The following is a 22,888-nucleotide window of genomic DNA, read 5'->3' on the forward strand; positions in this document are numbered from 1 at the left end:
GTGGGGCCCTTGTTGAACACAATGATCAAGGGCCGATACAACTAGCCTGCCAGGAGTCAAGGCCTCCTGCCAGGTGACTGCTAGCCCGTCCACACCGCTTCATTGATGAGGACAGGAGACTCCAAGCGCTAGTATTGCACGCTGCACTTAATGGACTGGACTCTTGCCATGGCCCTGGAGGCAGGTGTTTGGGGCAAGGCAGGGTGGTTGGCATTCCACTCCCATTCGGAGGGACTTCTTACCCTTGCCTCTGTGCCCCAGCACCTTCCCTCTCTGCCCCCTAAAGTCCTGCATTCAGTGTGTGGAGTCCCCAGCTTCTGGTTGTCATCACGTCTTTGTGTTAGTCTGTCAACCTCGGGGTGTGTGTGCGTGTGTGTGCCTGCACACGCGTGTATGTGTTTGTTCCTTGCTCCCTCCTTCTGGGTCAGGATGCCACTTCTGGCTCTCGGCTCTGTCTCCTGCAACCTCAGTGCCTCAGCCTGAGAGAGAGGAGATGCTCTCGGATGCCCCCACATCTGGGCTACAGGGCCACAGCTGTCCTGTCTGTGAGGTCAGTCTGCCCCCTCCCAGTTTTCACAGTGAGGCTCTAGGCTGGTAGGAATGCTGCAGGGACTCTAATGGGAGAGAGAGGGAGGGGGAGGCTTTCCTTTAAGAGCCTCAATAGCTTCCTAGGAGAGCGTATTAGGCAGGGTTCCAACTTGGACCTTCAAGCTCAAGCCATACACAGAAAAGCGCCTTGGGACAAAGGAACCAAGGATTGTGCAAAACTTCCAAATTACAGGAGTTTTTACATACAGCTTCTTTCTTTCAGCACCAGCTCTTGCTCTCTGTCCTGGGTGCCAGAGGAGTCCTTTAGCAGTGGCTTCTGTAGGTTCTAAGGGTGCAAGCCTCTTGTGGATGTGTGTGCGTGCATGTGTGTCTACACTGGCCTGCCTCTCTGCCTACCAAGTTTCTACTGCTTAACCTTGTCCAGTGGAACATACAGTGGGAGCTCCAAGGCAATACTGCCTGACCTGGTCTAAAGCTTTTAAACTCATTTTTAGCCATTGGATGTTGGTCAGGCCTCACTGCAACAACCTGCCTGAGACTGACTGGCTGGAGCCTCCAGATCCTATGGCCCTCCCTGCCCAGGCCAAGTCCTCTGCTACGTCTGTGGAGCTTCCTGGCTCAAGTAGACTAAGTGGGGTCAAGCTTGAGGCAGCTAACTCACCACCTGTCATCCACCTCATGGCAAGGGCAAAAAGGTAGCCTTGCCTCTTGAAGCCAGCACCTCTGCCAGACCCCACTGTAATGTTCCACAAACACTCTCAAAAGTCAGGGCAACTGGCGGAGCATGGAGTGGAATTCCTTTTCTGTTCATAGTTATTTGTGGGAACCCCTCTCAGGGCTTCAGCTTACAGCTGGGCCACTGGGCACTGCACAGCTCAAAGGGCCTGTGTGGTGGAAGTGGGGCCCTTGGAATTGGGCAGTGTGGTAGCCCTGCGTCCTGTCACCTCCACTCCCATCTCCATGCCCCTTCTCTCTGGAAGGAAAAAGGAGTTGGAAGTCTCTGGGTTCATTTTTTTCCTTTTTTTTTTTTTTTTTTGCCAAAGGTTTACTTCCAGTGTCTGAGCTGTGGCTCTTGCCCCCAGAGCTCAGTTTATAGTCACAGTGCACTGATGGGCTGAGAGGATGCGCGTGTGTGTGTTCATGAGCGCACCTGTGTGTATTTTGGGGTGGGGTGTTTATTTTTAGTACCCCATGCTGGGGTTCTCTGATGCAGTGTGGGTGTTCAAACACGGTACCTTCTAAAGTGTAGTTCTTTCAAATATAGCCAATGCTGGAAAATGTGACCGCAGTGGTCTCCATCCCTCCATCTCTTGGGAAAAAGGAATACAGCAAAGAAAACAGGGCAGAGGAAGGATAAATTGACCACATTTACATTTTTAAATATAGCACATTCTTTTCATTCTCCTCAGCATGTCTGCAGCCTTCCTGGTTCATCCCTCAAAAATGTGGGTGATGGCTTGGTCCTCTCAGCTGATCTTCTCTGGGTGCTGTGCCCACCCATTTCTGACCAAGGTGGGGGGCCTTCACAGGTTGGGTCCTGATCCTTGGGTAATATAACAGGGACCCCTGACTATTAAGGCACCTAATAGTGTCAAATGCTTTTGTCTTTGTTCCTCGTTATCCTGCAAGGTAGGTATTCTCATTTTATGGCTCAAGAGTAAGTGATTGGTGGCAATCAGGATTCAAACCTAGTAATATTTGGCTACAACCTCCCTGCTGTGCTTCTCTAGCAAACTATGTTGATTCTCCTACCATACCTCTGAACTACAGGCCTTGCTCAGATCTCACCCAATGGGCAATATCTAGTACAGACAGGCTTAGCCCAAAAGAATACAGAAGGTACAGCTCAGGCTAAAAGCTCTTTTGGACTCCAGCCAACACTTGGGAAAAATGCCAGGAAGCCATACTATGAAGTTAAAAGAGTTCTGAAATGAGTTACAGGGAAACAGTTCTGTATCCCATTGATTACTTGTGTGTCCTTGAATAGGTCTGGTTACTTCTCCCAGCATGCTTGTGGATCTGGAGCGTTGAAGATCTAGATCTGGAAGTTCACTGAGAACTCTGATGTTCTGCTGCCTGCATTTTCCCTGATGAAAAGATTGAGGCCCTTCCCTTCACATAGCTAGGCTAGGGCTGTTCAGGCACAAATTCTGCTTGTCGAAGAGGAAGCGTCTCTGCCCTGTTGCTTAATACCTATCCTAACTAGCAGCATAAGGGCAGGCACAGGAGGGAAAGGTAGGGGTTTGGGCCTGTATAGAGGTCAGCCATGTTGCATGCTCCTATTTTTAAACCAGCAGGTACAGAGGAAACCACTCTTGTGAAGTCTAATATTTGTTGGGGGGTTGGAGTTGGGGGATGGAGGAGGGGCTGTTCTGGGCATCAGTTGAGCAGATGCCCAGGATGCCTGGGGGAGACCAGCTTCTCCTACAAATCAGAGCTCTAAATTACAAGGTTTTTACCAACGCGAACAGTTGGGGGAAGTCGTCTGCTCTCATTTGCGTAATGGTTTCTGTCACTGGTGATTAGACACAGGATGAAGGAAAAGAAATTTGACAATTAGGAATGAGCGATCATTAATCTGAATCTGTTAGGAGACAGAGAAGGGAAGGATCCTTATCAGTGGACCAGCCCAATGTGAGGAGACCCTCCCTCTGTCCCCTGGAGACTCTTGGGCCACATACCCTTTCACTGTTCCCTCCACAGGCTGAGCTGTTATTTCTTAACAAAGGCTGGGTGGGCCCAGTCCCCGGCTGCGTTAGATACAGGAACAGACATCTAGAGGTGTGAGCCAACAAGGAGTGTCAAAGCAAGCAGTAGGGCAAAGAATAGCAATAGAATGGTTTTGACATGGGTTTCTTGTTTGTGGAAAATGTTTTTGTAACCAACAGTACAGATACCCCACCTGTGACAAGAATTTGTTAGATTCCAACACCGAAGGATGTGGAGAAAAACTGCTCTTTTATCCTCCAGGAGCTTCTTTAGTTGGAGAGGAAAGCACACGAAATACCCAGAGGTTATGAAGCCATGTGTCATGCACCCTGTGAGGACAAGATTAGAGGCTGTTGAGAGAGGAAGAAGATGAGTGGCGAGCAAAGCTCGACCTCTGGGCCCCTCCCAGTCCTTGGGCTCATCAGGGAGCATGCTTCACCCTGGGCCTCCCCCCCTCACATACCATTGCGGCTGTAGTTATGTGGAAGGCCGGATGTGTGAGCAGGTGATGAGATGAACTAACAGGTTGAGTGTTAAAGTGTGAAGAGTCCCTACTTGGATCTTATGTCTCCATGTCACCTCATCTCTCATCCTTCTGATTCTTCAAAGATCATGGACAGTATTTGCATCAGTTGTTATTTCTCAGTCTTGTGACTTACATGTTGGTGGTTCCTTAGGTCAGAGGCTCCCTCAGGGATTGGAGGCAGGGATGGCGGCGGTGGTGGTTCATTGTCTCCTCAGAGTGGGAACTTCCTGTGGATAGACCTGTCTCTCCCCTTGGTAACTTCCCTACCTCTGGGTCTTCTACCTTTCAAAATCCAATGCAGAGGTCAGTAGGACTGCAGAGAGGGGGTTCCTTAATGGTCAGTTTTACCCAAACAAGTTGGATATAGGGATACACTTAAGAAATGCTTGTGGACTTGCAGACACCCTGGCCTTTCTGCTCATGTCATCTTCCCTTTTTCTGGTACCTCTAGTGCTGCCTCCCCAGGTTCCCCAGTCCCAGCCCACTTCTCTGGTATCCTCTCAAATTGCCTGCTCTAAAGAGATATTCCAGCTTCCTTTTCCAGAGGACCCCTTCCCCCAGTTTCTCCTACTTATCTTCTCCCTGCCTAGTCTCTCCAGCAGCCCTTTCACCAAAGTCGTTTTTGTGAACAGTCACTTTCTCAGAAGATCCCTGGCTGCGGGTTTTGGATTGACTTTCTCCAGGGTCCCTTTGTCTTCCTTTTCTGATCTGCAGTAGTTCTGTGTACCTGTTTGTCGTGTGTCTGCTCTGTTCTCTTGCCATCCAGTCCTTTGTCATGTCTGCACATCCTGGTTTGGCTTTGCTCACTCTGGGAGCCCTTTCTGCTAGTCTTCAGCCAGTTCCATTCAATCCTCATAGGGTTTAGGGTCCTCAGCAGAGCCCTGCTGAGCACTTTTGGTGTGATTCTGGGGGACAAAACCTCACATGTGAGCAGCCTTGAGTCCCAAGGGTGAGTGAGATCTCCAGTGAGGAGTGAGAGGAGGGAATCCAGAGTCATGGACAGTGGAGGGCCAGTGAGTAGAGATCAAGCAGGAGACTCCCCAGGAGTGGAGTTGAGTCTGGCAAGCCTGGAGGGAAGAACTGAAGTTTGTGTTTCTGTCTACATGCATTGGTGTGCCTTAGGGTCCAGCAGTTTGGGTTTGGTGGGTGTTTTGCGAATGTCCCCCGATTTCTCTCAGGTGTCTTTGGTGATGCTATGAGTCACCAAATTTGGCTCACTTCTGCGTTTCAGTGTTTGCCGAAAGGGAGAAGCACACTGAGTAGTCATGTGTCAGGAATGGAGGGTCTTAGATGAGAAAGACTGGAAGCCAGGATAGCAGGAGACAGGAACCAGGTCAGCGTATATAACCAGACTGTCACTTCAGTTCCTCCAGGTGTTTAGTATGATAGCTGGTTAGAGGAGTTTAAAAAAAAATTGGGCCTTGCCTTCCCCATTTAAATCTGGTCTTCAGGTGATGTTTTAGGAAGAAGCATGTATCCTTTAACTTCCAGTGAGAAACAGCGTAATCTAGTATAGCGTATAAAAGCATGGATTTGGGAATCAGATGTATTTGGTTCAGATCTCTAGTTCTGCTGCCTACTGGCTGGGCTGAACCTTATTGATTGAGTTGACCTCTGTGAGCTTCAAGTTTCCTCAACTATAATGATACGTGTGTAGGGAGAGGGAGTGGATGTGAAAATATCTACCTCAGGGCTGATGAATTGATGGAAACAATGTTTGTAAAGCTTTAGTACAGTGCCTGGCAAGCACTTAATAAATGGCTGTGGTAGTTGTGGTTGTATTTTTTATGTGACTTATTCAGAAACTCAATTTTAATGATACCTTCACTCAAGAAAAGCGTAAGGAAGAATAAATTATGCTGGAGAAGCTCATATTGAGATGGGGACAGACAGAAGAGCCTTGGCATCTTAAACCCACCTTAGAGGGAGGGAAACAGGGTAGAATCTGATGCCTTCTGCTTGGTCAGCCAGATTTTTCCTCTCTACACCAGCCCAGGGCCGGCGTGAGAAGCTGTTAGGTGCAGGCTCTCCTTAGACTCTGAGGGCTGAAGGCAGTTGTATGAGTGTCCATTATACCCGAAGAAGCTATTGCCAACCTTACACCATGAAACATTGCAGCCGCTAAGTCAGGTCCCCTCTTTGCAGTTTTCATGTAGTTATGTGTGTGAAGATCATCCTGGGACAGAAGGGCATTCAGAAGAGAATTCAGAAAAATATAAGACTGGGATCTTTAACAGCTACCGTTTGTGGAGCCTCTGGAGCATTTCTGTTCCATACCCAGGGCTCGTCTCTGCCCACCTGTGCTCAGTTCATCGCGGCCATCAGGCAGGCAGTTGGTGTCACAGGTCTGCAGAGGAGAAGCACCTGACAGGCTCAGGTGTTCACAGGCTACCTGCAAGAAGTCACATAGTCGAAGCTGTGTGGTGGAAGGCAGCCAGGGCTTGGGAGAAGTGAAAGGCTTGTTTCTCCTCTGGCTTCTCTCTCCCAGTTCCCAAGGCAAACAGTCTCTTCTTCACGTTTTAGGAATCACTTCTAGAATGGAGCTAGACAGTGGGCCCCCAAAAGAAGAAAACCCTTCGGTTGGCCAGAGAAACCTTTGAAAATTATTTTGGTTGTCAGCCCAGGTTTCTTCTGGAGTGCAAATAGATTTGACTTGCTCAGTTGTAACCCCATCAGTGCCTTCTCAGAAGACTGCATTCTGGCCTTTGGAATTACACCCTGCCTCTCTGCCCGGAAGAAATGCTGGATCCAGTACTTGGGCGTCAGCCTGAGATGTACTCTGATTGCCTGGAATGCTCAACCTTCACACTGATACCCATTGATCTCTTAGGTTCTGCCTTCACCCCTTGCCACTCCCCTCCTGCCCACTGTGAGCCAGTCATATCCGTTTGCATCTGACCCTGGCCTCCAGCCCTGTGGGTGAAAAAGACCTCTCTAGCAGATTCCAAGCCATCTTTGGACTGCAGGCCATTCTGTAGTCACTTTACAATCACATCTAGATGTCTTTTGCCCTGGACTTTGGCAGCCTTTTCTTTGGCCACAGAAAATGTTGCTGTGTTTTTTTCAGTTTGCTTTAAACTTACTTGGTCATTGAGGTCAGTGCTGCCTTTCAGGAAAGCTCTACTACTTATCTCCAAATCACAACTACTTCTGAGCTAGGTTCTGTTACCTCTTGAATGTGTAGTGTTTGGTGCAATATAGGGTCATGGTTGAGAATGAGGACTTTGCATATTTGGCTTTGAATCCTAGGTCTGTCATCTTATGTGACCTTGAGCAAGTGACACTGCCTGAAACTTCATATATATATGGGTATAAATTACCTACCTTGTCAGGTAGGTAATGAAATCAGGTATGTAAAGAAAGGCTCAGCAGGGTGAATGTTCCGTAGCTCAGACTCTTTTGTTATTGGCTCCAGCCTTGTCTCTCAAAGCCTTTACTTCTCTTCCCATCTTGCTTTCTGACAAAGGTCCTGCTTCTACTCCAAGAGCAAGTCTAGTCAGGTCATGAGCAGAATGGAGACTGGAGCATAAATTTCCTGCTCATGTTACCATTTCTTACCCCTTGGGTTTTCCTGGTGGCTCAGGCAGTAAAGAGTCCGCCTGCAATGCTGGAGACCTGGGTTCAATCCCTGGGTTGGGAAGGTACCCTGGCGGAGGGCATGTCAACCCACTCCTGTGTTCTTGCCTGGAGAATCCCCCCATGGACAGAAGATCCTGACAGGCTACAGTCCATGGGGTTGCAAAGAGTCAGACATGACTGAGCAACTAAGTACCCCTTCTTAGTGATCTCCAACTTATTTTTTACAAGGACTCTAATCTACTGTACTGCCATTGCTGGGGACTGATCGTCTGAAAGTTGTTTTCAGTTATATTAAAAATACCTGAAACACAGTGAAAATAAAAAGCCTCAGACCTGCTGCCACCAAGGGGATCAGAGGCACTGAAAATGTTTGGGCTGCCGGCACAACAGGTAAAAGGTGGGTGTGGCAGGGGCACGGGGACAAGGAGGTTGGCACAGAAACTGCCGTGCTCATCAGAGGCAGCACATGAGCTTGTTAAATTTCCCTCTTAAGTTTTTGAATAGTGAGCTTTTGATTTGTTGGAGCAAAACCCCACCCACTTCACAGTCAGTACAGTCATTGTTTTCACGGGCCTTATGTGATGTTTTGACAAGAATGGAGACGTTGGCTGTGACTCCTGGGCTTAAATCCCTGTTGTCCACTTCATAACTATAATTTCTTAGGTCTCTGTCTCTGCCACTTCACCTGTGAGGGGTTGAAAATAGCACATGGCTTGCAACATCGTTATGAGCGTTTGTGACGATTTTTTTTTATTGGAGGATAATTGCCCCACAAGACTGTCCCAACCCCTGCCACACATCAACACGAATCAGCCACACAGGCACATGCATGTCCCTCCCTCCCAAACCCTCCCCCAACCCCTCCACTCCCATTCCAGCCCTCTAGGCCATTACAGAGTACCAGGCCAAACTCCTTCAACACACAGCAAATTCCCACTTGCTGTCTGTTTTACATATGGTAATGTGTATGTTTCCATGCTATTCTCTCTTGATTTAAAAAACATGTATATATTTAACTGCACTGGGTCTTAGCTGCAGCATGTGGGATCTAATTCCCCAACCAGGGATTGAACCTGGGCCCCCTGCATTGGGAACGTGGAATCTTAGCCTCTGCACCACCAGGGAAGTCCGTGTGATGATGTTTTTAAAACACTCAATTCAGTATGGGCACTCAGAAAATGGTTTATTATGAAGACTCAGTATTTAGTTAGTGCTTGGAGGGCTGGGCTTTTTTGATCCTACCCTGACCCTCAAGTTAGTATGTGAAGTGGAATCACAGATATTTTGGGGTGGGGGAAGCAAAATGGAAAAGATCAGGTTGTGAAAGAGACGAAGTCTGAAAGGCAGAGATGGGGACAAAGATGGTTTGGCTAGGATGGGGTCAGAAGGAACAGAAGCAGAGACCTAGGCTCTAGATTACCATCCAATTCATTCTACCTTTCCTGTAGAATGAAGGAAATGGGGCAGGAGGGTGTCTGTGGATGACACAGTGTGGCTAAGTGGAAGGAACCCAAGGTTCAGGGGCCGTGAACCTATGTGTGACTCTTAGATGCTTTTCATAGGCTGAGTGACTGTGCACACTTGTCTTCATGCTTCAGTCTCTTCCTTAACAATGGTTAGTATGACTGCTGCCTCCTTTACAGGGTTGATGGGACAGTATATGTGAGAATGCTGTCTAAACTGAGCACTATCTGTTAGTTGGGTGGTGGTTGGGGTCGGGCTTTAGAGAGCTTTCCCAGAGTGGTAGTTTACAGAATTGCAGGGGCTCACAGATAAGAGCCTCTTGCATTTTCAACAGGAGACAGTAAAGCAGTGTTGTTTCTCACCTAAACACTGTACTTTCACTCTGCTAATATTTGTCTGGTAAGAATTTTGTTTTTGGTTTAAGAAGGAAAAGCAGTGTGCTGAGAAAGGTCGTGAGTTTTGGAGTTCCATGGATTAGGTTTAAATCAGTTTCACCACTCCCAGTGCTGAGATGGTCAGATTACTTACACTGTCTCTGAACTTAGTTTTCTTAGCAGGCCCCTTTGAGTGGCTATTGGGAATGAATGAGACACCTTAAGTAAACACTCGATGATTAGTACCTCCCTAGTAGTTAGTGAAAGTTGCTCAGTCGTGTCTGACTCTTTGCAACCCAATGGACCAGGCCACGATACTGGTGTGGGTAGCCTTTCCCTTCTCCAGGGGGTCTTCCCAATCCAGGGATTGAACCCAGGTCTCCCCCATTGCAGGCAGATTCTTTACCAGCTGAGCCACAAGGGAAGCCCAAGAATACTGGAGTGGATAGCCTTCCCGACCCAGGAATCAAACCATGGTCTCCTGCGTTGCAGGAGGATTCTTTACCAACTGAGCTATCAGGGAAGCCTCCCTAGCAAATGCCCAATATAAATTCCCTTTTCTTTTCTTTCTCTTCCTTTCAGTTCAGTTCAGTCACTCAGTGGTGTCCAACTCTTTGCAACTCCATGGACTGCAGCACCCCAGGCTTCCCTGTCCATCACCAGCTCCTAGAGTTTGCACAAACTCATGTTCATCAAGTTGGTGGTGCCATCCAATCATCTCATCCTCTGTTATCCCCTTCTCATCCTGCCTTCAATCTTTCCCAGCATCAGAGTCTTTCCCAGTGAGTCAGTTCTTTGCATCAGGTGGCCAAAGTATTGGAGCTTCAGCATCAGTCCTTCCAGTGAATATTCAGGAATGATTTCCTTTAGGACTGACTGGTTTGATCTCATAGTTCAAGGGACTTTGAAGAGTCTTCTCCAGTACCACAGTTCAAAAGCATCAATACTTTGGTGCTCAGCTTTCTTTATGGTCCAACTCACATCCATACGTGACTACTGGAAAAACCATAGCTTTGACTAGATGGACCTTTGTCGGCAAAGTAATGCCTCTGCTTTATAATATGCTGTCTAGGTTGGTCATAGCTTTTCTTCCAAGGATCACACATCTTTTCACTTCATGGCTACAGTCACTATCTGCAGTAATTTTGGGGCCAAGAAAAGAAAGTTTGTCACTGTTTCCTTTGTTGTCATGTATTTGCCATGAAGTGATGGGACCAGATGCCATGATCTTAGTTTTTGAATGTTGAGTTTTAAGCCAGCTTTTTCACTCTCTTCTCACTTTCATCAAGAGGCTCTTTAGTTCCTCTTTGCTTTCTGCCATAAGGGTGGTGTCATCTGCATATCTGAGGTTATTGATATTTCTACCGGCAATCTTGATTCCAGCTTGTGCTTCATCCAGCCCAGCATTTCACATAATGTACTCGACATACCAATTAAATAAACAGGGTGACAATATACAGCCTTGACATACTCCTTTCCCAATTTGGAACAGTCTGTTGTTCCATGTCCAGTTCTAACTGTTGCTTCTTGACCTGCATACAGATTTCTCAGGAGAAAGGTAAGGTGGTCTGGTATTCCCACGTGTTTAAGAATTTTCTACAGCTTGTGATCCAAACAGTCAAAGGCTTTGGAGTAGTCAAAAAGCAGAAGTAGATGTTTTTGAAACTCTCTTGCTTTTTCTATGATCCAACGGATGTTGGCAATTTAATCTCTGGTTCCTCTGCCTTTTCTAAATCCATCTGGAAGTTCTCAGTTCCTTACTGTTCCTTTAGGAAGCATCTAGTTAACCCAGTGTAAAAGGAACTCAGTTGTCCATGCCTTAGTGTGAACAAGTAATATCAGAATTCCCTTTTCTATGATGGGATCAGTTGCCCTAAGGAGTGTGAGAAAGAAATTTAGGGAGAAGAGTGCAGGACTCTGCTATATTGGAGCTGGAGTAGGGGTCCTTTGGTCATCTCTTTGGCATGGGGGTGGGTGAAGAAACCATGGTGTTGAGAAATGAGTTTGAAGAAAGAAGGTGGGTGCTGAATGCTAGAGGGAAAAGTCAGTCGAGGAGGAGGCTGTGTGGAGTGGAAGACAGGGACAAGTCAGTGAGCTATGGTTGAGATTAGAGTTCTGCCAGGAAAAACCTTAGAAATTGTGATTACAAATCAAAAGTTGTGAGGAAAGTCTTATATTCAGCCTGCTGTCATCTTAATACCTCAAAACTTGTGGTCTTTCCAGAAAGGAAGAATATAAAAAGAAAGCAAAAATCTTCAAGATGGAAAGCCTTTTAAGTGTTTTCAGAACCGAGGAAATGCACGACCTAAGCAAGGTATCTTGACAGCCTAGGTGGGGTTCAAGATGTCTGAGAAAATGTCGTAGGTACTGAAGCACATCAAACTCGGATATGAGCTGGGGACCAACTCATTAGGTAATGGAGGCCCTGTGATAAGGCTTTCAGAGACAATAAGGAGTTTCTGGGTCCCTTTTTAGAATATATTCAGTAGCCCAATCAGTGTTTCTGGTTGTTGCCTTGACAGGAAAGCATCTTTTGACTCTGGAGAACTTAGAATGAAGGATAGGCATGTTTACGAACATGGAACCTGCAGCATCACTATGTTGACTTGAAGGAATCTATGCAGTTTTTAAATCTTTTAACATAAGAGGGAGAATCTGCCTTTTGGTTTGATAGGTTTACCTTAGAATACCAACTAAAGAGTGTTGAATAATTTATTTAGGCTTGAATTTTAAGGTGAAATCTTGCCGAGTCTCTGTTGTTTTGGGAGATTTGACATGATTTGAGATTTGCTGTATTAGTGTGATTTATTGGTGATAAGTACTTGGGTAGGTTTGTTTTAGTCAGATAAATGAAGCACTTAAGGAAATAAAATATATTAACCTTACATAACTCCTTTGTTTTATAAACAATAAGGTTTGCAAGCTGAACTAAACAGCTTAGGCAAGAACTAGGATTTTGAATATGAACTTTGAAAATTGAGTATGACTCTGAAAATCAAAGTAATTTCTGGTTAATTATTTTCTACACACAAAAGTATCCTTACACACAGAAGTATCAGACACCTCCCAGGGAAACTGCATGTAGCATTAGTATTATAACAGACCCACCCATTCAGCCTCTCCAGGTACCAGTCATTCTCCAAGTACTGGCAGCAGTTAAGATGACCACCGTGGGTCAAATCATAGCTACAGACATGGGTTTTGAAAGTTTTTGAAGTTGATTGGCAACATTTAGGATAAACTTGAAAAACAAAAACTTTTGGTTTCTCTGGAAAATTAGAAGATCTGGCAACAGTTAAATCACATTTCCCATTTGACAACAGTTGGCTCAAGCTGAGTAGCTACCACCACTTTGGGCACATTCCTTCCAGTTTGCCAGTCACCACTCTTCATTTTGGTACCTAATACCTGGTTTATCTCACCTCTGTGACCTGTGTGACTGACTTTTATGCATGTCACCTCCGAACTAGAGATTTTTCAAGGTTCCTAACAGCTGATTGATAGCTGAGGGAAGGGCTCAGGAAAAGTGCAGTCCTTGCCCGCCTCTCTATTCTCATCGTCCCTACCATGGCTGGGCCATCTTTTCCCATCCACGTGGCCCTAGGGCTGGCTTCAGCCCGTTGAGGAAATACACTGGAAGTTCCCTGGCTCAAACTTCTCCACGTTTGCTGCTCTTGTCTATAACCAGACTGTTTTCAGATATTCTTTTACCCTATCTGCCTGGGCTCTGATCTCACATCTCAGTTGATGTGAACTTTCTGCTTACCTTGGTTATTTAACCACAGCCTTGCTTTGGGGTTTAGGGCTCCCAGTCTCTGCTTTATGAAGCTCCCATAGCTGACTAGACCTGGTCTGTCAGGCTTGGTTGTGAATCTTCCGATTCAGACTCCCAAATCCCAACCCATCTCCACCGTCACTGCTCACTCACTGGGCAGTGTGGTTACTCAGCTGAGGAATGGAGGACTGTCGAAGGTTCAGGAGACATAGAGGTGAGGTTGGGAGTGTTTGCACTTTCAAGAGAAGGGTGGAGGCTGAAGCCAATCACAGTGTAAGGAGGCAGACAGGAGAAGGCTTTTTAGGTGAGGGAGGCCAGCAAGCCTAGTTGTAGACAGAGGAGAAGGCAGCAGAAGAGAGAATTCAGGTGTGAGAAGAAAGTCACAGAGGAGGCACAGGTTGATAGGATAGGAAATAGCAAGAGTTGGTCTTGACACCCAGGGAGATTCTGAAGCTTACATGCATCTTAACACCTCAAGAGTTGCAGGAGTGGGCACTGTTGGAATTCTGCAGTCACCTAGAGTTAGGGTTAAGTAAATGATGTTAGAGGTTGCTGCTGCTAAGTCACTTCAGTCGTGTCCGACTCTGTGCGACCCCATAGACGGCAGCCTACCAGGCTCCGCCGTCCCTGGGATTCTCAAGTCAAGAACACTGGAGTGGGTTGCCATTTCCTTCTCCAATGTTAGAGGTTAGGAGAGTAGAAAGAGGGCATGGCCATGGTGGGGCCAGATCTGGGGCAAGAGGCATTTGCAGCAGTGCAGCCAACAGCATCTCGCAGTGTCTGTAGATGTAGTAGAAACATCTGAACCAAATGGTCATGAAGCTTGGTGAAAATGAGACCCAGTGAAGGTTGATGTTGGATCCACATCAGCCTAGACTAGAAAGATGTCTGCAGCAGTATGCCTTAGGGCTCAGTCTGGGCCTGTGACCTGTCTGACATTTTTATTGACAACTGACCAAGGCGGCAGGCTCATCAAGTTTGCAGGTGATAGAGCTAGAAGGGGCAGCTAATACTTTGCATGAAAGAGTCAGGATTCAAAATGATTTCAACAGGCTGGAACACTGGGCTGGAACCAACAAGATTAAATTTAACAGGGATAAATGTAGAGTCCTGCACTTAGGTTAAAACAAAATCAATGACATAAGTACCGGGTGGGGGGGCGGACCAAGCTTGACAGCAGTTCATGAAGAAAAGACCTGGGGGGTTTAGTTGACTGCAAACTCAATATGAGTCAGCTGTGTGATGTGACTGCTAAAACCTCAAATACAATCACGAACTGCATTAACCAAAAAGGAGCAGCCAAATAAAGGGAAATGCTTTCCCCACTGCTTTCTGAGACTGTCAGGCCACCTCTGGAATACTGGGTCCAATTCTGAGGTCCATTTTCCTAAGGAGGTCAGTGACAGAATATTTTGAACAAGTAGCCAAGTGTGGTGTTAGGCTTGAATACTGCCAGAAAGTTTCCAGAAATTCTGTGGTGCTGAGGTTCTGGGATGAAGGGCAGGAGTGACCCCTGGCAAAGACGGTTGTATCTGGAGCACTTTTCTGCTATTTGGGAGGCTTCCCTAGTAGCTCAGACAGTAAAGAATCTTCCTGCAATGTGGGAGACCCGGGATCAATCCCTAGATTGGGATGATCCCCTGGAGAAGGAAATGGCAACCCACTCCAGTATTCTTGCCTAGAGAATTCCATGGACAAAGGAGCCTGGTGAGCTACAGTTCCTGGGGTCGCAAACAACTGGACATGACTTAACGACTAACACACACACAGGGACCTACTTTCCCTCACTTTCTATGGGTACCCAGAGGTATTGGCCTGCGAATTTCATCCAGGATTTCCTGAAGTCGGGCAATTGGGGGTCACTGTGAGAGCAGGTAGAGAAATGGGGCAGTGTGGCAGTAGGAATCTGCACACTTGGACCCCAGCAACACCTTCCCAGCGTCCTTCTCCAGGACATGTAGTCCCCACTTCTGTCACAGTGTGGCGCCCTCACTCCATGCCGAGATCCCTAGTCCACAGCGGGAGCCAAGTGGGCAGCAAGGCCGCAGCTGCCCTTCCCACACTCCCCACTGCAGGGAGACTGCGGGGCCGCTCTGCTGATGTGTGACTGGCCTGGGGCTCCCATGTGGCAAGAAGACAGACATGGGATTCAGGTGTGGTTCCTGTTACAGCTGAGCATTCTGGCCTGAGCTACTGTGCATGCAGCCTCTTGTCTGCCCTGACACAGAGCCCAGGGTGCAGAGAGCTGATCCTCTGACAGGAGGGTTCCTTGGCACCAAGAGCTTCATCTCTGTGGGGTCATGGACCAGCCCAAATACCCTGCCATGGGCTGGCTAACTGACTGTTCGCAGTTTCCCTAAACTTAGTTTTGTTTGTCTTGAGTTCCTTAACTATTTGAAGTAGAATAACACTGCCAAGTTCATAGAGTTGTTAGGACTGAGTGAGTCAGGCCTCTAGGGCAATGATTCTGAACAGTACAGGAATCAACAGAGGAGCTTGTTGAAAGTATAGATTTGTGGCTCCGTCGGCAGTCATTTGGTAGTTCTGGATGAAGCTCAGGAATCTTTTTAGTTAGCTCCTCAGGTGATTCTGATGTCCATGCATTTTGAGAAACTGACCTAGGACATGCAAGACTACCTAGTATATACTGCATTAGTTCTGTTTCTCAGAGCATACAAGGACAGTGTGGCGATCAGGAGTACACAGTCTTGCTCTCTATTTAGCCGAGATGTTGCAAGGAGGAGGATGGGTCTGGGGACAGGAACACAATGTTTAAGTCCAGAATGGGTGTTTGAGACCTGAGGAGGCTGATGTAAGCAGAGCCATAGAGGATCTGGGGTGCTGGCATTGTTGGAGAGTGATGGGGTGTGTCAATGTATTGTAACGCTGAATGTAATGTGTTGTTGAAGGGAATGAGATCAAAGTGTACTGGGGGGAAGGAGCGGAGACGGTGGCTTGGGGTACATTGGCGTTTTCTTGAGGAGCTGGAGCTTTATTATATCATGATGGGGCCATGAAGATGAAGTGGTGGAGACTGTGATGCTCAGTGAAGCCCCACGGGGGCAGTCATGCTTCGTGATTTATGGTGAGACATCAAGCCCAGGCTTCTGCCTATTCTCTTTGGTTCTAAGAGGGGAGGTGAATGCTCCTTAAGCTTCTGGGGTAACTTTTCTCCTCCCAGAATGTACTGGCGAAGTGTGTGTTTGTGTGTGTGTGTGTGTATGCAGAGGGGAAGGTGAGCTTACGTGATGAGATGCGTCTGTGTGTGTGTCTGTGTGTGTGTATGCGGAGGGGAAGGTGAGCTTACGTGATGAGATGCATGTGTGTCTGTGTGTGTGTGTGTGTGTGTATGCGGAGGGGAAGGTGAGCTTACGTGATGAGATGCGTGTGTGTCTGTGTCTGTGTGTGTCTGTGTGTGTGTGTGTGTGTATGCGGAGGGGAAGGTGAGCTTACATGATGAGATTTTGAAACGTCTTTCCCTGAATTTCCTGACTGACTGGAGGAGAGGGAGTCGGTCTCTACTCAGTCAGTTTTCTCTCCCCTACCTTCACATACAAAATAATGTTTGACCTGCTTGGTTTCACTTGGGGTTCAACTCGCCAAAAGGGGGCACCCTTGTCAGCTGGTCGTGAACATGAGGATGTCTGCTGACTGAAACACCTTCCAGAAGCTATGAAGATCTTCCCAGAGGAACATTCTAGAAAGAATCCTCACTTTTCAAATCCTTGAACACTGGAATTGGAAGAGATCTTAGATGCCACCTGATGCAGTCTCCATCAGTTTGGTCCTGGAAAGACCTTGATAGGATACCCTACTTTCTAATTCTTTGGATATCCCAGAGCATGGTGTGGGAGATAACTCATACATTACCTAGGGAAAGGGGGTACTCAGTAGAGTCAGGTAGGGGTCTGTGGGTTCTGCTGGTAAACACCTAGGAGGTCAGAGGTAGGTGAGAGCCTGTAGAGGACTCCTTAGAGCCAGGCAGCTGGAGCTACACCTTAAAATGGGTGAAATTTAGTTTTAGTTACATTTGTTTGATGATTTTATGAAAATTAAGGAAACAAAAAATACTGGGGTGAGAGGGTGAGGCATCTGTCTATAGGGGAGCCTGAATCCATCTGAGGTTTGGAAGACAGTAGAGAGACCACCTTGGTTAGAGAGCTGGGACCACTGTCAGAGCAGAGTAAGTGAGGAAGACCAAGTGGTCTGGCTGTGGTGGGAGGGGCGAGACTGGAAGTCAGAGAAAGGACACTGGGGGTTGGGCTCTCAGCAAGGATGGCGAGGGTTGAGGCTTGAGGAGCAGTTGAGAGCACCCAGAAGAGAGAAGAGGTTTCCAGGGCCAGGTGTGAACATACTTCCCATCCAGAGAAGTACTGCTCAAGGAAGCAGGAATGGAACCCAGAGAATGGGGGTCATTGAGCTGGGGAGAGAACACAGGAGGGGCAGTCACAGCTCAAACTCCAATAGCCTCATTTGGTATAAGAGGCAGGGGTGAAGACCAGTGAAGGTCCTTAGAGTTGGTGATTAAGAGATCAGCAGAATAGTAGGGGTTAAAGAGTGAGTTTGTGGATAAAAAATGGGGCAGTAAGTGTAGACCACTCTAGGTTATCCTTTGAGAAATATACAGAGGGCTGGAGATGGGCTGTAGTCTGAAAAACAAGCTGCAGCAAAGCTTTATTAGCCTGGGGAAGAGGAGTAAATCAGGACAGAGGACAGGGGAGGAGGAGCTGTTGGAAAGGAAGAGATTGAGCAGACACTGGAAAGAGCCAAGTTGTAGACAGGGATCGAACTTGCATCTCCTGCATGGGCAGGTGGATTCTTTACCACTGAGCCGCCAGGGAAACCCATCCATGAATTAGGTAGATGCTGCTATTATTATTATTATTTTATAAATGAGGAAATTGAGGTTCAGAGAGGGAAAGTAACTTAGTTGAGGTCACACAGCCAGTCAGTGTCAGAGTTAAGTGTTTGGTTTTTCTGATTCCCAAGCATGTGCTTTCTGCTGTGCCTTTTAATCACTACTTACTAGGTAAGTGACCTTGAACAAATTAATTTCTTCCTTACTTTCTTCATCTGTAAAGTAGGGATAATAATAATGCTGCTGCTGCTGCTGCTAAGTCACTTCAGTCGTGTCTGACTCTGTGTGACCCCATAGACGGAAGCCCACCAGGCTCCCCCATCCCTGGGATTCTCCAGGCAAAAACACGAGTGGGTTGCCATTTCCTTCTCCAATGTGTGAAAGTGAAAAGTGAAAGTGAAGTCGCTCAGTCGTGTCCGACCCATAGCGACCCCATGGACTGCAGCCTACCAGGCTCCTCCATCCATGGGATTTTTTAGGCAAGAGTACTGGAGTGGCTTGCCATTGCCTTCTCCGAATAATAATGCTAGCGCATAGATTTTTGTGAGAAATTAATATATGAAAAGGACTTAAAACACGGTCTAGTACATAGAAAGTGCTACTTAAGAGGATGCTGCCATTATTATTATTTGTCATTAATCCTCATAGCTTCCAGCCGGAAGCTAAGGACTTATAGAGAAGTGAAAGAAGATCTTGGAACATACAGGTGATTTAGAAAGGATCAAGTAGTGGGAGAAAAGTGAGAGAACCGTATCGTACCAGTGGTTCTCAACCAGGGATGTTTTTGTTTATGTGGCCAGGAGGAGCTCCTGGGTTTTGGTGGAATCAGGAGTGTTAACAGTGTGCAGTCATTTCCCAGTTGAGAATGTGCAGGAGAAACTTAGCTAGAAAGGATGCTTGGTATTTAACTCCTCAGAAGAGTAGCAGTTCCAGAGACTGGAGGCAGCTCGAGCAAGTGTCAGGAGGAGCTTGAAGATCTGCCTGGCTGGGGAGAATTAGACTCTGTTGGAAGCAAGTGTTCCTGGAGGGAAGGGAAGGGTTAGGGCTTCAGAGGAGGCTGAGAACACATCCTAGAGGGTCAGACTGAGGGCTCTGGACACTGAGCAGAGAAATGGAAACCCATGGGGTTCTGGGTGAGAGCATGGCATACTTAGGGAGACCACTTACGCAGTCAGGGAAGACAGTGGGTGAAAGGGGGAGAATCTGGACCAAACCCTGGATGAAAGACTCATAAATTGGACTAGATTAGGGGCTGAAATATGCGAATAAGCAGCAACCTAAGGGACACTTGAAGGAAAACTCCCAGTGTGAAGATGCATAAATGGAGACCTGACCTAGCATGTGAACCTGACCTAGCAGGCACATGACCTAGGAGAATTCTGGGAGAGGTGAGCTGGTTTGGGACACAGGTGGTCACAGTGAATTTAGTGTGTAGTGATGAGGAATCTGGAAGGAGATGTCTGGTGAGGAACTGGGGATGCTGGTTGAAAGTCAGGACTGAAGTACCGATTTGGGAGTCATTAATCCACATTATTGAGTATGCTCAATACACATATAAAAGAGGGACCCTTTGAGGGTCATTCCTATGGGGTTGCTAGTTGAATTTAAAGTCCTGCTTGTAAATAAGTTGGTCATGGGAGAGTGTGGCGAGAAAAGCACTGAAAACCTTCAGACTGAGCGTTGGCCCCTTCTGCAGGTAAGAAGAGTTGCTAGGAGAGAATCAGAGAGGTTGGAGAACTAGGAGAGGGCAGAAAGCATCCAGGAGGGCATCACCAGCGCCAGATACCCCAGAGAAGAGGCCTGGGGCTGGCTGCTTCCAGAGCAAGTGACTTCAGGATAGCAGTAGGGTGGAGGCCAGAGACAGGCAGAGGGGCCACTCAAGGAAGGAGGCAGTGGGTAAGGATGGCTGGTGGGCTGCAGAAGTTTGAGAACTCAAGAAAAAGAATTGAGGTTTCCGGGGCAGGTTGTAAAGTGGGTATATGAGAGAGAGGAAACAAGACTGCTGGAGTAGGAAAGGAAGCACTCCTGAGCTGAGGGGTTCCCAGAGAACCACCCACCAAGGGTATGAAGTAGTAGATTTCTCTTGGCTCCATTCTCTGGCCTTTCTCTGCTCCTCTTTTAACCCCTAGTTTAGGTTATTATTTCCTCTCTCCCTGCCTCAAGAAACAGAGAAAAACAGCCCATGTCCTGTAGCTGTCTTGATTTATCTGGCTTTTCCACTCTGCTCTCCAGACTCAGCGATTCTCACCTCCTGTGCCCTCAGCCTTCCCTTCTCCAGGATAAAGTTCAGTTCCTGTAAGGTGACTGGACTATAGAGTTTTTTCCTGTTTGCCATCCTCAGTGCATGTGGGCTTTTCAGAAAGCTTGTGGACCACCCTGTGCCCTTCTCCCCCTTCCCCATTGTCTTCTGCTAGTCCTATTCAGGCAGGACTTGCCTTTTTTTGTATGTTGCTTTGATCACAGTCCCTTCTGAGAAATGGTTCCCTGATCCCTCCCCCACCAACTCCCTGGTCTCTGAGTCTGTCACCAGACTTAGGAATCAGCAAAGGATGTTGAAAACTCCTCTCCTCGAGGAATCCTCCATCAATTGTGCTCATTCAATTCTTATTGCTACTTCCTCTGTCGATTTTGCAGATGGTGGTCCACTTAGATAACTTTGCAGATAAAAAGCAGCACATGCTCTGGCATCTTCCTGTTTTGGAACTATTCTGCTTCTGTTGTAATATTCCAGAAGGCACCTAGAGATCACCTAGTTCAGGGATTTCAAAGACTATTTTAAATTTTAGAACCTTCAATTCTAAACACACACACACACATAGATAAAAGGAGAAATGCTGTGGCTAAAGTTTGCTCACCTTTGCTCCCATCCTTGCCCACAGCAGCGTAGGTGCTCCTGAGACCCTGGAGCTCCACGGAGCACATTCTGATGTCTTCATTTACAGGTGAGGAAATGAGGCCCAGAGAGATGAAGAGACTTGCCAGAGTCACACAGCAAGAGCAAGCACTCAGGATTTCCCCATGATCTTTGCAGTTCTGGCATTCTAGGACTTATTAACTAGCCAAGCTGTCCCTCTAGAGTTCTTTTATTTATTTTGTGTTTGTCATTCAGTCATTTAGATGTTTCTTGAGCACCTGCTATGCACTGAGTACAGAGTAGGCCCTCAGGACTACTAGGTAGCAGTCCTGCGAGTCAGTGAAAGCAAAAGCAGACACTGCTCTCATAGGGCCTTCAGTCCAGTGGTGGAAACTGTAAAACTCTACCTGTGAAGAGCACCATAATGGAGAGATCAGCAGTTTAATAAGGAGGGCTTATAAGTGGCATGTCAGTCCTTTGGGGCTTTTAGAACAAAACACATAGAGGAGCTTATAAACAACAGAAATTTATTTCTTACTGTTTCAGAGGCTGGGGAGTCCAAGATCAAGACACCAACAGGATTAGTTTCTGTTGAGGGCCCCCTCCTTGTTCATAGATGACTGTCTTCTCACTGGGTCCGCACACTACAGAAGGGCAAGGGAGCTCTCTGGAGTCCCTCTCATGAGGGCACCAATCGCCACCCAAAGGCCCCACCTCGAGATACCATCATGATGGGGATTAGATTTCAACATACAAATTTGGAGGGGCTCACAGACATTCGGTCTATAGCATGAGGGATTTAACCTAGTGAGGAAGTGACTTGAAGCCAAAAGCTGAACGTAAACTAGGAGAACAGGAAAGAAGAGTTCCAGGTGGAGGCAGCGGCGTAAGCATAGCCCAGTGGAAGGAGGGAGCTGAGTGGGATGAGGAATGAGAGGAGGCCAGTGTGACCTGAGCGTAGGAAGTAGGGCTGTGGCTGGGCAGGCATACAGGGGCAGTGTATAAGACGGCGCAGTGCAGGCTGTTGAGAAGTACTGGAATTAGATTCGTGTTTTGGAAACTTGTCTCCAGTTGCAAAAGTAACTGAATGACTTGTGCCCAACTTTGTCCCAGCTGGGTTCCTTTCATTCCATCTCCTATCTGCTTTTCTGACCTCAGTTACATGCTGCTTAGGGTGGTACTAGCAGAGTTTGTTTTCATTTTTTATGGCATATGCATTTCAGCTCTGAGGTATATGTGTGCAGTGTAGTGTGTGAATGTGCTGTGACTGTATCATTTATTCATTCAATAAATATTAAGTTACTGAGTGCCAAAGACTCTGCCTGCCAAAGCAGGAGATGCCAAGAGATACAGATTTGACCCCTGGGTTAGGAAGATCCCCTAAAGTAGGAAATGGCAACCCACTCCAGTGTTCTTGCTTGGAAAAGTCCATGGACAGAGGAGCCAGGTAGGCTACAGTCCACGAGGTCGCAAAGAGTCAGACACGACTGAAAAACGGAACACACACACTTGAGCCAGGTACCATTTGATTATCATTATGGGCAACCAATAAGCTGAGTGATAGCATGTCCTAGTGTGTGATGTTGGTGTGTTGTGTCGTCATGTGTGGGTGCCTGTGTGTGAATGTGTTGACTGTGTGCTCTTAATGACGGTCACTGCAGGTGGCTGTGTTACCACATGGCTATTGGTGTATGTCTCCCCTAGGTGTCCTTGTATGTGACAGTCATTATGGGTGTTGTGTGTCACTCAATATAACAACAGTGGGTGTGCTTGAGGCTGTGGGTGTGTTGCTGTGCAGTGTGGATGTAGGACTGTCAGTGTATGGCATGCATGGCCTGGCCAGGTGAGGCTTGGTGTGTGATGTGTGTGTGTGTGTTGGTGGGGGCCATGGGAGACCACTATCTCCTGCTGTAAATCTGGAGGAGAATGAGCTTCCTGGACTGTTGGAGGCACTCTTGGTGGCCCCCAGATGATTGATGCAGGAATGGAGCCTCCGCCTGGCACGGCCCTGGAACGTTGGGGAGCTGGAGCCTCCCCCACTGGTGCTGGAGGGAGAGGGGTGATAGGGGCGACTAGGCGGCTCTGGACTGGCCAGACGAGGCCAGATTAATAAAGAGGGACCCGGGGGAGGGAAGGCCAGGGCGGCGGCTGCAGCAGGAGGCAGCTGAGATGAAAGCGGCCCGACTGGTGAGCAGGCAGG

The 22,888-nt window shown here is 47.4% G+C and overlaps 1 protein-coding gene across 2 annotated transcripts in view; it reads left to right on the top strand.

Moving 5' to 3' along the window:
- Nucleotides 1-22,888, top strand: part of HIF1AN (hypoxia inducible factor 1 subunit alpha inhibitor) — a 41,124-nt gene that overhangs the window by 9,320 nt on the left and 8,916 nt on the right. Inside the window, exons 8-9 of one of the 2 annotated variants that reach the window (XR_016038776.1) lie at nucleotides 1-7,367; nucleotides 9,595-22,888. The exon at nucleotides 9,595-22,888 is cut by the window's right edge and continues 8,916 nt beyond it. Coding sequence is in view for 1 of the 2 variants with exons in the window: in XM_055424853.2 (XP_055280828.1) it covers nucleotides 1-45 (45 nt within the window). In the remaining variant the exon portion in view is untranslated. The other variant, XM_055424853.2, reaches the window with a different exon arrangement.

Source organism: Moschus berezovskii, chromosome 12 (assembly GCF_049115385.1).
Source record: "Moschus berezovskii isolate FMDL1 chromosome 12, NW_MosBer_1.0, whole genome shotgun sequence".
Taxonomy (NCBI): domain Eukaryota; kingdom Metazoa; phylum Chordata; class Mammalia; order Artiodactyla; family Moschidae; genus Moschus; species Moschus berezovskii.